The sequence below is a fragment of the Ixodes scapularis genome, unplaced genomic scaffold, assembly GCF_016920785.2.
Source record: "Ixodes scapularis isolate PalLabHiFi unplaced genomic scaffold, ASM1692078v2 PGA_scaffold1__304_contigs__length_218370807, whole genome shotgun sequence".
Lineage (NCBI taxonomy): Eukaryota > Metazoa > Arthropoda > Arachnida > Ixodida > Ixodidae > Ixodes > Ixodes scapularis.
Window position 1 is genome coordinate 170487110 of NW_024609846.1, and position 15700 is coordinate 170502809.

General features: G+C 45.5%; 1 protein-coding gene across 1 annotated transcript in view; it reads right to left on the bottom strand.

The window, feature by feature from the left end:
- The window catches only part of LOC8031796 (monocarboxylate transporter 13), a 66108-nt gene that overhangs the window by 32094 nt on the left and 18314 nt on the right, over positions 1-15700 (bottom strand). The window contains exon 2 of the mRNA XM_042290401.1: positions 1279-1562. Coding sequence (XP_042146335.1) covers positions 1279-1537 — 259 coding nt within the window. The 5' untranslated portion in view covers positions 1538-1562. The remainder of the gene's footprint in view (positions 1-1278; positions 1563-15700) is intronic.

The following is a 15700-nucleotide window of genomic DNA, read 5'->3' on the forward strand; positions in this document are numbered from 1 at the left end:
CTGTTTTGTATTAATGTTGGTTCCAATGGCCACATTATACTCGTTCGATTTTTTATCATGATGTATTGATATGTATTTCGCTGGATTCTCTGGTCCTACGCACAAGCAGGATACTGCTTTTGTAGGCCAGCATTATTTATATGTATTTGTTAAGGGAATAAAAAACATTATTATTATTATTATTATTATTATCAGTTTGAAGCGCGAAAACGGCACCTTAAATCCTTTCTCCAAGTGAAGCCAGCTCCCAGCTATGAAACCACGCGAAGAGCCTTGACAACGGCACCTAGTTTCCCCGAACCCCCAAAGGAGCGGAGTAACGCTGATGGATTTCGCCTTCGGTCCCATTGGCCGGCGCGCGTCGGCGAGGCTCCTATTGGCCGCTGCGCGTGTCAGTTTCAACGACCGCCGCCCCATGGCGCTGCGTGTCCGTGCCGCGAGCGCGCCTGTAACACGAAGCGTCCAAGGTCAGAGCTGCGAGGAGAGTTGGGAGAGCGCGCTCGCGGCCTACGGAATTACTCCGCGAACAAAACACGGGAGCAGAAGAGCGGTACGCATGCTTTCGCATTCGCAACTCATAAGTGCTTAGGTGTACCTCGAGCCTTTTTTCCTTCCCACCTGTAACAGTTTAAGGCCGGTTCATACATTCACGTTTGAGTGTGATTCACTGCCTACGACGACAGAACAGACAGAAGCGCCGTCTTCCGATTTGATTGGTAAACTATAGACTGAAGGCTTTGCAGTATTTGCGAGATCAAGTCTACGCACTGTCTATGAGAAATGGTCGCTTATATCATTAGAGAGCTTTAGTAGATTGTTCCTGCACCTCCGATAACTCCGATAACAATACTCCATAACGAAATGATGCATGCGCAATGGCGGAATATCGGATATCGTCATCGGAGTCATCTAAACGATCTACCATAACTCTCTCTTGTCAGAATCATTTCATGCCTACGGCGAATACTCCGGTCGGAGGTGTTCCAGCACTACCTGACAGACGGCGCCAGTGCGTGATCTTGCGCATCTTGTCTAAGCAGTCAGAAAGGGTACCGACGCCTTTGGTGGTGAAATATGTGAACCATCCGACGGCTTTGGGTCACCCCCAAAGGCAGATATGCGAACCATCCTTTAGACCGCCGTACACGCAATCTGCAGCTATCATCTCCTAGATGGCGTCTTTGGACGTTTGTGCGAAGATGTCCGTCGGACACACGAAACGTTGCACGCCGGACTCGTTGTACGCGACACATCATTATTGTGGTGGTGTGCACGTACTCGTGAAGCTGGCCAGCGTGTCCATGAGGCTGAAGGACCAGGCGGCGTCTTGTCTATTGACGCTGAAGGAGTCCAGGATGGCGACGAAGAGGATGCCGCTGGAGCGGTTGATGAGCGTCAGCCAGAAGAAGTTCCAGGCGCAGGCGACGGACACGACCCAGCTGCGGTGCGTGTCCTGGTACGGGTTGTCCCGCTGGACCACCAGCCGCGTCTGCTCCTTGGGCTGAGGCCTCTTCTTCTCCAGCGCCCCCGTCGCCATGGCACCCCGATGGGATGGGACGCGTCTGCACAACGAACGGACCTTCCGTGCGAATCTGCTCTCCGCGCACGCGCAGTGCGTGGTAGACAAACGCGGGCCTGTTTGTGAACAGTTCACCTTTCGCAGTGCCGGCGGTAACGGGTTACTTTTTTCGCTAAAGTACTCGTTACGTTTTTCAAAACAGTAACGAATAGCGTACGAACGTTACTAGAGAATTTTAGGTAACCGTTTTTGCACATCCAGTACGGTACGATGGGCCCTCCTGTACGAACTGCGCATGCGCTACACAGAAGACTTGCATATGCGCTGTTCGTACCGGAGGGCCCACCGTAATATATCGGACGTGCAAAAACGGTTCCCTAAAATTCTCTACGCATTTCCAGTAAAGGTTAACGTAGTTACGTTACTCGTTACGTCTTCTTCCCAAGAACTAAAAAAATTAGCTTAAACTTTTTTGTTTTGTTAGGCGCCAAGTTGTACGAATTCTTGCACTTACCCCATATACACCTCCAAAATCAGAACCGTAAAAAAATAAGGTTAAGTTTCTCCGTAAACATAATGTTTCATTTTTTGTTTTCTTTTTTAATATGTCACTTACGGATACTTCTAACGTTGAAACATTGAAACGTTTTAATTCACAAATAAAAAAAGTAACGCGCCCTACTTTTTATCGGTAAAAGTAATGCGTTAATTTTTGTTTCGAGGTAACATAGGTCGGTAACGCGCGTTCCTCTGATTTGCAAGTAACGAGTAGCATGTTTCGTTACCTTTTTTTTGGTAACGCCTACAACACTGACCGTTTGGCAGTATATATTACCGAGCCACGGATGGCTTCACGACCCACGGATGGCTTCACGACCCACGGCGGAAACCTCCTCTGGTCAACCTTTCCCAGGTTCTCATCGCAACAAAGCATGGGGAGTGGAATGCGCTTTGCATTTGAGGCACCACAGAACGAAGTAACCAATGTCATTTGATAAGAAACGAGAGGAGCTCTGATTTCATATTAGAGAAAAAAATATACTGAGAAGGATCGGCTATGATGCAACTGAATGTCAAACAGAAAATATATTTCATCAACTCCGCATAATGAAAATTTATGATTTGTATATATACCGCTTAATTGAAAAAAAGAAAAGAAAACAAGATTAACAGTCGCTATTCCGAAAATTTAGCTAATTTAACGGAACAAGTGTATACACATCTCAGACGAAGTTTGGAACCGTGGGGAGTACCGTTTATTAGAACAAATTATGGCCGTCACAGATTAACATACGCCCTTCCGATCATTCTGAACCAGTTTAGCGTCAAAAATATTGAACTTAACAAGATATCGGTGAGCATCTGACGCGATACGTTTTTGTAAACAGCTCTTTTCCCTCGCTTACCCCAGCATTGTTTGGACGATAAAGGACATTAATATTATCATCATTATTATTATGTCTTTCTTTCTTTGTTGGTTGTGGTTTTTGTCGCGTTTAAAAGACCAAACGACCCTGCTTTTTCTTTTGCAACATTTTTTTTTTAATATTTATTTATGGTGTACCATTGTATCATTTTACTTTTTACTTTTTTTAAACTTTGTGAAGTTATTGTGATTCGAAAGGACCGAAGACTGATAGATATGTATATACTAGAGCCAATTGATCATACTTACTGGTGCTCCAGAGTACGTACTGTTTGTATGTAAAACATTTGACATTCTGGTGTCGCATGACCAACCTCTGAAACTTCACGAACTTTTCTCAAGATTGTGACAAAGCTAACATTTTTTAAATGTGCACACTTACTATTACTGCGACGCTCAAACTTTTTGTGTTCTTTTCTTCACTTGATACCGATGCGATGCTCCAGCTTTTTTTTTTAATACTTTTCTTGATGCTACTGCGATGCTTAACTTTTCCTAATACTTCACTCGATGTCACTCAACTTAGGTTCTGTCCCACAAGCCCTCGATGGCTTTGACGAACCTGCATTAATTTTGACTAGTCTCAAAGAGAAGCAATAAAGTTTATTATTATTATTATTATTTATGCACCATAAACTGCCGGCAATTATGTCATGGTGCAGCCAGTCCAGCCGCCCTCCAGTTATAACTTATGCAGTGACTAATCATGGACGTCGAAAGCTAATTACTTATGTATGGATCAGTTAGGTTATCACTGTTGTTGGCCAACTTCCTTAGCGTCAAAGCGTTCAGTTCTCGCCGTTCGTTTTACGCAGCATACATAGTCATAAATTCGGCTTTAATATTTCGTACTGACCGTGATTGGGGTATATCAAATATTGTGATTTTATTCTAGTCACAGCCGGAAGCAGCGCAAGAAAAGGCAGCTCTATATTCACACGATGCAAGGCACGTAGGCAGTGTCTGATCGAGAAAATAAAACCCCGTTTTTCGGCCCGAATAAACGAACTACGCGTCGCAGAAATCTGAAGCTTCCTGTGGATGTGACTTTATGGGCGGTGATATAATGCGAACATTTGAGGTTATGACATTACCTGGATCGACAAATAAAACGAAAAAAATAACGCGAAATTTCTGTGGGCTGACGTCTACCTAGGCCTAATATTCTTCATACCCATAGTTCATGGGGCGCATTTTGCATTTATATTAATGAAAACAACTTGTCAGAAAACCAAAAGAAAAAACAAGACTGTCTTTTTTTTTTCCCCCTTCGTCACATTTTGATTGATTTAGACGTGCTCTCGGTATGAGCTGCGTGCAAAAATTACTCTTCTGTTAGTGCCATTCAAAAATAAGTTCGCTAATGAATCGGTGTGCACCTTTTCAGTGCGAATTGCCCGAAATGCCTTCCAGTTGACCTACTGAGGTTAAAAGTCCGCCTATACCACTTTTGATTTATTGATGAGCTTACTCGGCAAATCAACGAAATAAAGCACTACCGGTGCCGATCAACGCACTGGCGCTCGTGTCGCAATCGCAGAGCGGGTCTGCTCGTTTTCGTCGTCAAAGGCGCTTGAAATCAAACTTAGGCTACCGCCTTTTCGCAACGGCTTTCCAGCTAATCGGGGCACGTACCTTAATTCTGGGCTCGGTATCAATCTCGCAAGGTCGACTCTAGCGCCTCGGACTTTACCTTCAGCGTTCGTTTTCAAGGGTGCCTCTTGGACCACTACGATTTTTTCCAAAATGCGGCAATTTTTACATTACATTACTACATTATTTTCAAACGAAATATATATATATATATTTTTTTAATCGAGAGATCAGTTATGGCGAATTCGGGTGGTCAGTTGCCGGCGAGAACGAGCCGGCGGAACCGGCAACCAGAAACGCGCCGGCGGCACACCACGTGACCCTCACCACCCGAACACGAAACGCCAGACGGTGGCAGTTTACTTCTCCTCTTGCCCGCGCGACACCGCTAGCGAGAGCCTGTCGCCGCCGTCACTCATGTCCCAACGACTTGGATTGACTTTCGTAGCGGCTGCTAAAGTTACTTCAGATCAGTTTCGTTCTTTCGTTAATTTTTTTCTCACTGACCTTCTCTCTCATTTCGGAAGTGACGACACCGGATACAGTCTGGCGCCCACTCGCCCGGCCGTTCGGAGCTCGGGCGGAAAAAGCGCCGGAAAGTTGCCGGTGCCTGCCGGAGAACCACCACCCGAACGGAGCGCGCCGGCCGGAAACTGACCACGCGAACACTATTGCCGGTTTTCCGGCAAAATAAGTTGCCGGCGGTTGACCACGCGAATTCGCCATTAGTATCTTAGTACTCATCCTTGTTGATGATCGGAGGGAATCTGGGCTCATCATGTCTCATTAGTTGAGTCCCACTCAGGTTCCTTGAGATATGGTACCAAAGTCTACGGGTTTGGAATCACAGTATATACAATTGATCAATTAACTAGAAAAAAGATAAGCAAAAGGAACGAATGAAATAAAAAAAGAAGAAAATGATAGAGCAACGACAAGTTTCCATTTCCACGGCAGACAGTTGAGAGCCACGGCCTTGTAACTTGTGGCAGTTTTTTTTTGTCGGAGTGAAAATCTTCCACCCTTAGGTCATACTCATAATGCAAAAGAGAATCTGCGGACAGTGTCTGAGACGTTCCTTGCATGACGATCCTCTTACATCGGCCATACGAAAACTGTCTGCCTGTTGAACACATGTGCATGTGGACACCGATCTTCCCGAAATTCCCCTTATGGCAGCACTCATTTGCACCCTCGGGGATTGTATCGGAACTTCACATAGGGTGCGGTGACTCTGAAAGGCATTGCAACTGTAGTCATTGCCAGGTTCAGAACGGCACGGCGTTGTTAACTGACACCTGGACTCTGTATAGAAATCTTCTTATCAGACATTATCGCAGGTTATCTCGTTATAAAAAAGAAAAGATGACAGGGACTAACTATGCTCTTTATCGTTCTTAATTAGACTTTGAGTGACTAGAACGCGTTAACGAAATCATCCGATAAATTATTATATAGTTAGTAGATTTGGGTCATGCAAGCGCTAAATTGATCCAGGTTTTTTTTTGTTTTTTGTTTAATGTTTATGCCGCATATGGTGTAGTTCTCGGTGATCTCCGTTCAAGCCTCCTCTTGAAATAACTATTGCATTTGTAGGCTTACTGTGCAAATACAAGACATTCCTGTACTTCCGTGCTTTCGTTCCGCACTATGATCCTCCAAACTTATGATCCCCCACCCCCTCACCCTAAATCAAGAAAGGAGAGAAAAATAAAACAAACAGTGGGGAAAAAGGCGACGAAGGAGGTCAAAAACAAGAAGTATGATGTACAAAAAAAAAAAAAAAAAAAAAGAAGCGCTAGAGCCGGAGATATGACGGGCAGTGTCCTTCGTGAGTGTAATACGGTCGTATAATCGCATGGAGAAGAAGAAACAAAGAATGATACAACGGACGCCCGCCTTTTATCGGAGGTCGTCGCCTCGTCTCTGTTTGCTTTCGAGGGAAAGGGGAAACAAACAACAGCGGAAATTCGCGTCCTTATTCTTGGCTCGACCAGGCCTACCGCATCTCCGATGTCTCCAGAGCTAAGCTTACTACATGTTGCTCGGTTTCATTTTCAAACATGATTATTTTTCTTCTGTTTTTTTTAAAGCCGTCATACTATCTTGTCGTGTTTCAACGCTATCTTTTACTTTTGATATCTCTGTTTCCGGAACTCGCGACGCGGTCTTATAACTTCTGCGAACTGATATATGGTTTCTCAGTGGGCGCATGCAGTTTCTCATGGTTCTTGAACTACAAAGCTCGGATCATGAACCGTAGAAAATCCATATAAAAAAGAACTACCGTTCTTAAAGGGTTTATTATAAAACCATTTAATGGTTTTATAATAAAGTTATTAAATATGGTAGTTGCGTTGTTGTTTCAGCTTGTCCCTTCCCTCGCCGAAGTTGTAAAACAGTAGCAGACAGTCAGGTTTTCAACTTTAGTGGCTCCCCCTCCCCTTGACAGCTTGTACTTCTCACAATAAAAGGTTTAATTGCTCGCTCACTTGGCTGATCAATTTAAGTGGAACTGATTTCTTTGAACTATTCTAATTTTACCCTCCAACTCGCGTGCTCTCCACGGCTGCATAAAAACAGATGGCACTAATGCGTTTTTCTCAAGTACTGCATGAACATTATATGTTTGTGGGACAATAAAAGTTATGTAATGTAATGTAATGTTATGCTGTGCTATGTGATGTAATATTATGTTATGTTGTAACTCAGCGGATACTATCGAGTGCGTGTCGGAACTCGGGAGATAGGCGCTTGGCCACGGGTTTGGTGGCAGTACGTTATGAGAAATCATCACCCGCAAACTACAGAACAGAACAGGGCCCATATTGCCAGCAGAAAGAGAAAGGGGGTCGTTTCGCCGAATACGACCATTCGACGAAACGACCACGATAGACGATTATTTTACGTTCGATGCGATAACCCTGATCGATCTATGCCTTATCGAATGACCGTGTTTCTGTCCGCATCTTTTTGAGACGTAATCTACAGGCCTAAGCTCTACTATCGCTGGTATTAATAGATCAGGGTGGACGCTCGTCTCGCTCGTAAATATTATGCCCTTGAGGGCAGCAGCTCCAAGTTAGTCCGCCTTGCCCAAGAGTGGACCGTACCTGTACAAAACGGCGGCTTGGGCGAGTTGGTTATCCATGTCTTAATATAAAATCTTTTGTGTTTGTTGTGTTTGTGTGTAACCCCGTACTTGCGCTGTTATTTTGGGACCGTTTCTGTTGCCTGGCCGGGCACTGTGGTTACTTGCACCACTTGGTTTAATTCTGAGTTCGAAAAGTGGCGATAATATCAGGGACCGAGTCAGGCTACACGACACAGAGTGCCCTCGGTAAGTTTCGGCGCTTTTTAAACTTTACTTGAAAGTCATGACCTTAAGACTAGAAATAGAAATTAAACATTAATGTATTCGCTGTGCTCGCTCGGACCACTTGTGGGTCATTCCATGTCAAACGTCCCAGACGTTGCGCTTCAACCCCTTCCGAGATCTAAAAAAAAACTTCATGGCCTTTTGCCACAATGTCCGTAGCCATGCCCTGAGATATTTTTGCCGAATTTTTTTTTTTTGATGACGTGAGCGCGGTTTTAACTTTTAAAAACAGCGTGAAACTAGGCATCACTCGATAATTGATGAAAAATCAGCTTTTTAGTGAAACACCCAACAATACTTTTTCTTAAATTTGCACGGCTTTCGACTTACAATGCGGTTGGGCTTGTAAAGTTTTGTTTAATTTAAATATATATATAAAAAAACTAAAAAAACTTTGAAAAAGTTATCATTTTTGTTATTTTATCAAAAAAGTATCTAATTGCTCCCAGGACTTAATATAACTTTTTACCGGCTGCCCCTGCAGCCATATAATCTATAAAAAATGTTTAAAACCGCTCAATTAAATATCTCGCAGTAAACAAAAATCCTGAAGTTGCAGAAGAGTGCGTTTTGACGCAAAAGCAGCCGTTTATTTCACCCGGAGGTGGTCTAAGAAAAAATACACAATATGGTGGGTTTGGAAGAACAGTTGATTTTCTTTTGGTTCTGGAAGTTTAATGAAAGTAACTTTTTATTTAAAGCGAGAAAACAATTTTTGAAGTTGAACTCTTGCACCACAAACGCCACACAGCACGCCACCGGCGACGATAGCTGACACGATTAGGTCCAAAGAAAGAAGAGAGTTTTCTGCCGCTTCCCCTTGTCCGTCTTTTCAGCTGCAAGGGAGTCATGCCTAGTTTCAAGCTGTTTTTAAAAGTTAAAACCGCGCTCACGTCATCAAAAAAATTTTTTCGCCAAACATATTTCAGAGCATGGCTACGGACATTGCGGCAAAAGGAAATGGATTAATATTTTTAGAAATCGGAGGGGGTCGAGCGATACGTCTGGGCCGTTTGACATGGAATGACCCATGTTTCACTTTACGAAATCACCCCCTCCCCCTTCCCGTCTCCCTTTTCCCTCTTTTCTTTTTGGTCGCCGTGCACTGTTCAATAACGTTGCCATTGAACGTTGTTCAATAACAAGTCGTGGGGGGAGCGTCATTCAAATAAATGTCATTCGTTAGAATGCCACAATCCTACCCTCATAATATAAACCTTGAGCCAAAGAGGAATATCTCGGGGTTTAGATTATGATGTTTTCTAACCAGATCGCCCGCATAATTTCGCTTTTTGCAATTGTCCTTCCCTATCGCAAATACAGTGAGTGTGCGGGCGAGCTGGTGGATGTTGATCACGTTGCAAATTGAAATTACGCGAGGCTAATTTGCAACATGATCGGTTCCCTATCGCGTAATTTTTCACTTGTTACCAGGACGCTTACATTTCCAAACAAAAACATGGTACGCTTTTATGATACTCTAATAATATTTCTCAATATAATGTCCCGATTGAACGAGATAGATCCGACTAATTAATTTCGCTTGATTTGACGTGAGCGTTGCAGCAAGGAAAAAAAAATTAACTTCACCAACGTCATTTTTTTTTTTTTTAAATTCTAAATGGTGCTACTGGAATTGTTGCCTCGACGCGGTGGCCTTCGCGAAGTCAGAGCTTCACGTCATCGAACAAGCCCTGCCGCGTAGTGCGACCCACCTCGCTAACCTGCTTCTCCGCACCGCGGCTGGGTGCTAAGGGGAAGCCCGTCTTTGAACATGGTGAGCTCAGGAGCGCGCGTCGTGGCCCTGGGGGATAGTACTTCTAACCTAGCACCGCACGGTAAAAATTATTTTAAGAACGCGACTTTTATTTAACGGTCCTGCTTAGATTATATTTGCGAGATGAAAACAAATCAAAGTATCAACAAACAAACGGTTAATTTTTGTCTGGCTGTCTAACTGTACGGTTATCGACGCGTTTCCTGCTAACTTCTTTATTTTTCCATCCATGTGGAGCGGCAATATTTGTCTGATTTTCCCATTCTTGCAATGAAAAAGTGTTCAGTCATACTTCGTCTCGCAGTAAACCAGAAAGCAGTCAACGCTACAAACGGACAGGTTCAATAGGGAGTTTTAGAATAGCGCACGCTAAAGCTTTGCGTACGCAAAGAATAGCGTCGTCGCCACTGGGCATGCGCCGAACGCTAACCACGTTTCGCGCTCTGCGTGCGCTATTTTAGCGTGCGCTATTTCTCGGAAATTGCGTGCGTACGCAAGGAGTCTTTGCGCTCCTCCAAGGAGGATTCGTGAGGATAAGTTGGCTAAAGCCAAGACGAGCACAGTTAAAAAAATGGCGGCCCCCAGGACCATGGCATGGCTGCGGTCGCTTTGAGGGCGTCGTGAGCGTGACGTCGGCGGCATCTTCGCGACTGTGATTTTCAACGCGGGACGACATTGCCCTCGGTTTGGAAAACCCCGTAAGGTGGGCAACGATCACCGGCAACTTGATGCTTGCGACGCGGGAACATTTATCGGCGAAGGTCAGTACACTCTTGCCGAGGCGACGCATGCGGCGGACACGACCGGTCGACCGCTCGCGTCGCATTTCCCCGTTTAAACAAATGTAAAATGTTACTCTGGACCAAAAAACTTGTTTTTTCTCAAGTTACAACATTTCATGTGTGAAATAAAAGTGGTGACTGCATCTTGGTGGCGTTTCAAGCGCAAGATGCTTGGGGTTTTGCGTCGCGGCGGAGAAACGCTATTCTAAGACTCTCATGCGTCGCGTGCGCTAACGCAAGCGCAAAATTTAGCGCTAGTTTAGCGCTAGCGTGCGCTAAAATTGCGTACGTTATTCTAAAACTCTCCAATGAAAAAGCGTGCAACGCACAACGTCACGACCACGTCATCTTTGTTCACGTGTGCCGACCTCTGGCTAATAAACCCTTCTCAGAAGTCCGCGCCATCGTCTGTCCGCCATTGCTCGATCACGTATCCTCAGCCTGCATTGGACACGAGCTCTGACGTCAGCGTTCGGCGAGGACTCGGGTCCAATCACGCGCTTCATGTTCATGAATAGGTGGATAGATTATATTGACTATGCCCTCTATAACGGGTAGTAGCTTGCGCCACCTAGCGCGAGAAAATGCTTTCCTCCCCCATTTAACTACCCAATTTCTTTCCCTTTATAGCGACCGCCAATGTTGCTTGATGAACTTTTGAAAAGGGTCTATTCCATCAAGCGCGGATAGTGCGCCGAGACGCTGTGTTTTAGTCAGTCTGTGAGTATATGTTTGGGGTTCTCATATTTTTTGACTGCGCTATGGCTTAATGGTGACACGAGGTACGGCTACTCATCCTCTCGCAAACACGGCTTGGTACCATAGCATAGGGTGATGTCGAAGGTATCTTTCTGGTAGAAAAAAGAACCCTGGACACCTCGGAATATTGGAGTGTATTATTTTAAGGAAAGAACTCACTTGATAAAAAAGGGCAATGCAGGAATTCCAAACTCCGCATCAAGCGAACAATCTGCCTCTAACCTGCACTGAATATCGCACGCTCTTGGAGATTGTTTCAGTGAGGGTTCAGAACTGCAGCTTACTATACGCTGTTTGAGATACTGAAGCTTCAAGCTTGGCGATCACACTTCCAGGAAAGGAACGACACTCAGGCCGGATTGCTCGACTTCTAAGCGTACCGAATTGAAACTTTCAGTTAAACTGTACGGCCAAATTGCGTTTTCTCACTTTTGTATTGTTTCCCCAAGAATCACCACAGTGACGTCGGCAGAGAAAAGTAGTCGACACGACCGTTCCGTTCAAACGCATGCTCCAAACCCGTTCGAGGAGTGGTTCCGCGAGGCGGCAGTGGCGTTGCTGTAAACTTCAGTGTGCCCAGATTTCCAGCTGCTCAGTTGGGGTCACGTGATTTATGGGCTACGTTTGCAACACAACTGCTGTGCCGGGGAAGCGTCTCAGACTGGTTTGTTCAGCGTCCTATCCCTCTCGTCCATCCAAAGTGGTCTCAAAGTGGTAACAAATGCCGTCACAGGAGCCATCGTGTCGTAGCGCTGTCGGACGTCGCGATCCTGGCGGTTGGTTGTTGAAATGCTAGCAAGAGAGGCGAGCGGGCGAAAGGGTCACTGTCGTCGCGACGTCCCAACTTCATGGTTGTTGCAGTGGTGAAACTGACAAGTGGTGATCTGGAGCAGCTCCTGTAGCGAGGAAAAACGGGTTTTGGAGCAGAGAATCCCACTTTTGGAGCAGACAATTTTGAGTTTTCATGTCGGCTTTCATTCTCTTTGAACTCAGACTGTGGAAAACAAAAACTGCTGTTGATGGAGTGTTGGGAGACTATTTGAAGTGTCGTACTTACAGGGTACCTGGCCACTACAGATTATTTATTTATTGAGCAATCAGTCGGCGGTTACCTTGCAGATATCTCAATTAACCTATTGGGAGTACCGATGGCGTTTTTGATTTGTGTTTGACGTAAAAATATGTTTGTGGCTACGTTGTGGGGTTTGTATCACGCTGCTCTCACTCGTATTCCATCCGCTACTGCTCGTAGAGCCGCTAAGCGGAGCACATAGCTACTCTAACCGATCATAATGAATAGCGCTAGCTATTCATTGTGATCGGTTAGCACTAGCTGTAGCGCTGGCTACTCATAGCGCTAGCTTTCAATATGAATGTGCAGCCCCCCGCTGAGCATGCGAGCTCGGCCGCTCGGCTGGCTCGGCCGCTGGTAGCCGCTGTCCAGAGCGATAAGCGAAGATTGTGGAGTCACGGCTGCCGGAGCGGCGTCTCTCTCCGTTTCTATGAGACAGGAGCGCGTCGCCTTGAAGCGAGCAACCGAGCAAGCCAGCAGAAAGGACGCGTGTGCGCACTGCGCGGTTCTCGGAAGCAGGCGGCGCGCCGCTCCGATCTTATCTGCGTGACGTCACTTCCGCGACCAAGTTTTTGTGACGTCGACTCTCCAACTTTGCGCCCCCTTCCAAGCGCGGAGAAAGACGTGGTTCTACGTCAAAACAAACACAAATAATGAACGCAGGTTGTTAGAATATCGCTGCCTAACATATACCCTGGCATAATAGCCAGAGTAAAATCTTGAATATTTTACTGCAATGTCAATATCAACCATCGCAACGTTTTCTCCTTTATTATTTTATTATGCATTAGGCGCGTGCGTGTCCCAGACCACACTGAAGGTGTGTTTTTCGCCTTCAAAGTGTCGCGGTGTCAGATCCGGGCGTATTGCTTCTCCGCAGTGTAATGCTGCTTGAGGAGAAGCGCACTCAAGGGGGCTAACCCGCCGCGATCAACATTTTGAAAAGTGCGAATTTCGCAGTTCATTTAGATGACGATATAAAATAGCGTGTCATTCTAAACTACTGTTTGAAAATACGAACATTTGCTCAACCCTGATCTTAAAACATGACACTTAAACACCCCACCCCCCCAAAAAAAAAAAATTATCTTAAATGTTTAGTAGGCGCTCTCCATGGTTTGAGTTGGTCCCTGTTTCAAATTTAGGCTCTCTAAAAAAACTCCGACTGAAAAAAAGAAGAAAACATAAACTACCCCACAGGCTTAATGAATATCAACGCGGTCGAGGCGTCGAGTGATCGAAAGAAAACGAATCGGTTCCGGGGTATTACTCTCGATTGTATCGCGCGTATCAGGCAGCCACTATTTCGAGTTCTGAGTGGCTTAACAGCGGCCGGCCGTAATCCTTGAGCCAATCCCTTTCTTGGCTCGCTGCCGGCGGGCCGGAGAAGAAGTAACAAACTCGGCAGCGCCGACCGAGGGATCAGGTGGGCATTGGCCTTCGGCAAGTGCAATTAACGCCGCTAATCGAGAGGTGCACAGAAAGAAACTCGGAGGCTTGGCTGTTTATGAGCTCGCCAGAGTCGAGAAACGGACGACGGGGACTACGAGCTGTCTTAAAGGCGGCGTTACGTTCGTTTGCAAACGGTGTGTTCGGCGGAGGGAGGCGTGCGCGCTCGCGAGGCATATCCACATGACGGACGCGGTTAAAATAGACGAAGGAAGTCTTCCTGAGCGATGGCGACGCCGGCTGTTATGAGGAGAGCAAGTCGTCTGCTTATTGCGCGGGAGTTGCAGTGACGTCAGAACGACGCCGAACTCTGATTGGCTCTGATTGAAAGGACAGTCAATGCTAGATGCCTCCAGGTCTACCCACTATTTTTTTTTTCATTCAGCCAATAAAAACTTTGCGTTCTGACATCATCGCTACCCTTGTACACGAAGCAGACGAACTTGCGGTCCGGACACCTTCCAGCTTGGATAGTGAGGGATGTGGCAATGCCCGAATTGCCCAAAGCCGCCGTCACGCTTCTCACACATCCTACGAGGGGCACGCTCCAGACACTCCTCACGTTCTATGCATGCTTGGAATATTGTGCGCAGACCGTTTTTGCATGACCTATGTGGCAGAAGCGTCATGCGAGGAACGCCACAGACAGTGTCTGTAGACTCTCTTGACGTATTAGTAGTGAAACCGCGGCTTAATGATATCGGCGCTGTTGAGTGTCTCCCCCCCCCCCCCCCCCTTCCACCTCTCTAAAAATTGTACCAATTGCCTAAAACTCCTACAGTTAAACTCCAGACATTTCACCGATGAACCGCAACGATCAGTCGTCATTCAAACTTTTTACTGTCCGATGAAATAACCGCAGCAATTTAAACCAAAGAGATTGAGTAAATTGGATAGGGTACTACATAAAAGTGAGTGGGAAGTGAATGATTTCCGCCCGGCTGCTATTTGGATAGATGCTTATCGAACGATGACCTTTAGACCCGCTTCAGACGCGGCAATTTCGCCTAGCAACTTGACGTCGCAACACCAGAAACACGGGCCGCCCGCGTTCACACGCAGCAACTGAATTGCTACGACTTGTCATCATCATCATTCAATTTGATTTTGTTTGCACTACTTAGACGCACAGCTAGGCGCTAAAAACGTGTTTTTATATCTTTGAATGGTGTTGAGAATACTAACTCATCTTTCTGAAAAGGTTTATTTCCAAAAACGATCCATTTCAAACCAGAACCAAATCTTTAGTTGTCATCATCACCACCACGGGGGTGTCACGTGAAAATATCGCGTATCTGATTGGCTGCAGCCGCTTCAAACGTCTTGGAATTGCTCCGAGTTCGTTGCTTGCTCGAGCCGGACCCGACCTCAGCAATTCGTGTCAGTCTAGGGAAAGCTAGGAAACAACCCGCCAGCAACCTCAAAATTGCTCAAAAAGTTGCCCCGTCTGAAGCGGGCCTTACGGCTTAGGGAATTATTCCTTTATTTATCGGTGTTTATTTGTTTATTTAAAATATCCTCGAGGTAAGTACATTGAGGAGGGGAGAGAGCTATAAAATATTAAATATAAAGTGCGCATATTAGTAATATTATGTTTAAACAAATCGATATCAGTTATGTCAGCAATCGAGGCGGGAAGGTGGCTCCAGGCTGTCGATGTTTGAGGCATAAAATAACATTGAAATAACGAAGTTCTAAAATTTGGAATATTAAGCTTATGGCTATGATCAATGCGAGGATATAAAAAAAAGGCGGAGTAATAACGGAGGGTAACATTTTGATGAAATATTTTATGAAAAAACGCACAGCCGAGATATTTCTGCGGTGAATTTGTAACGGCAAACCTGGAGTGCTTTTCATGGTAGAAACGCTGGCAGTGTGATGATAGTTTGTCAACATAAAACGAGCTGAGCGGTTTTAAATGGATTCAATAGGAACAATTAG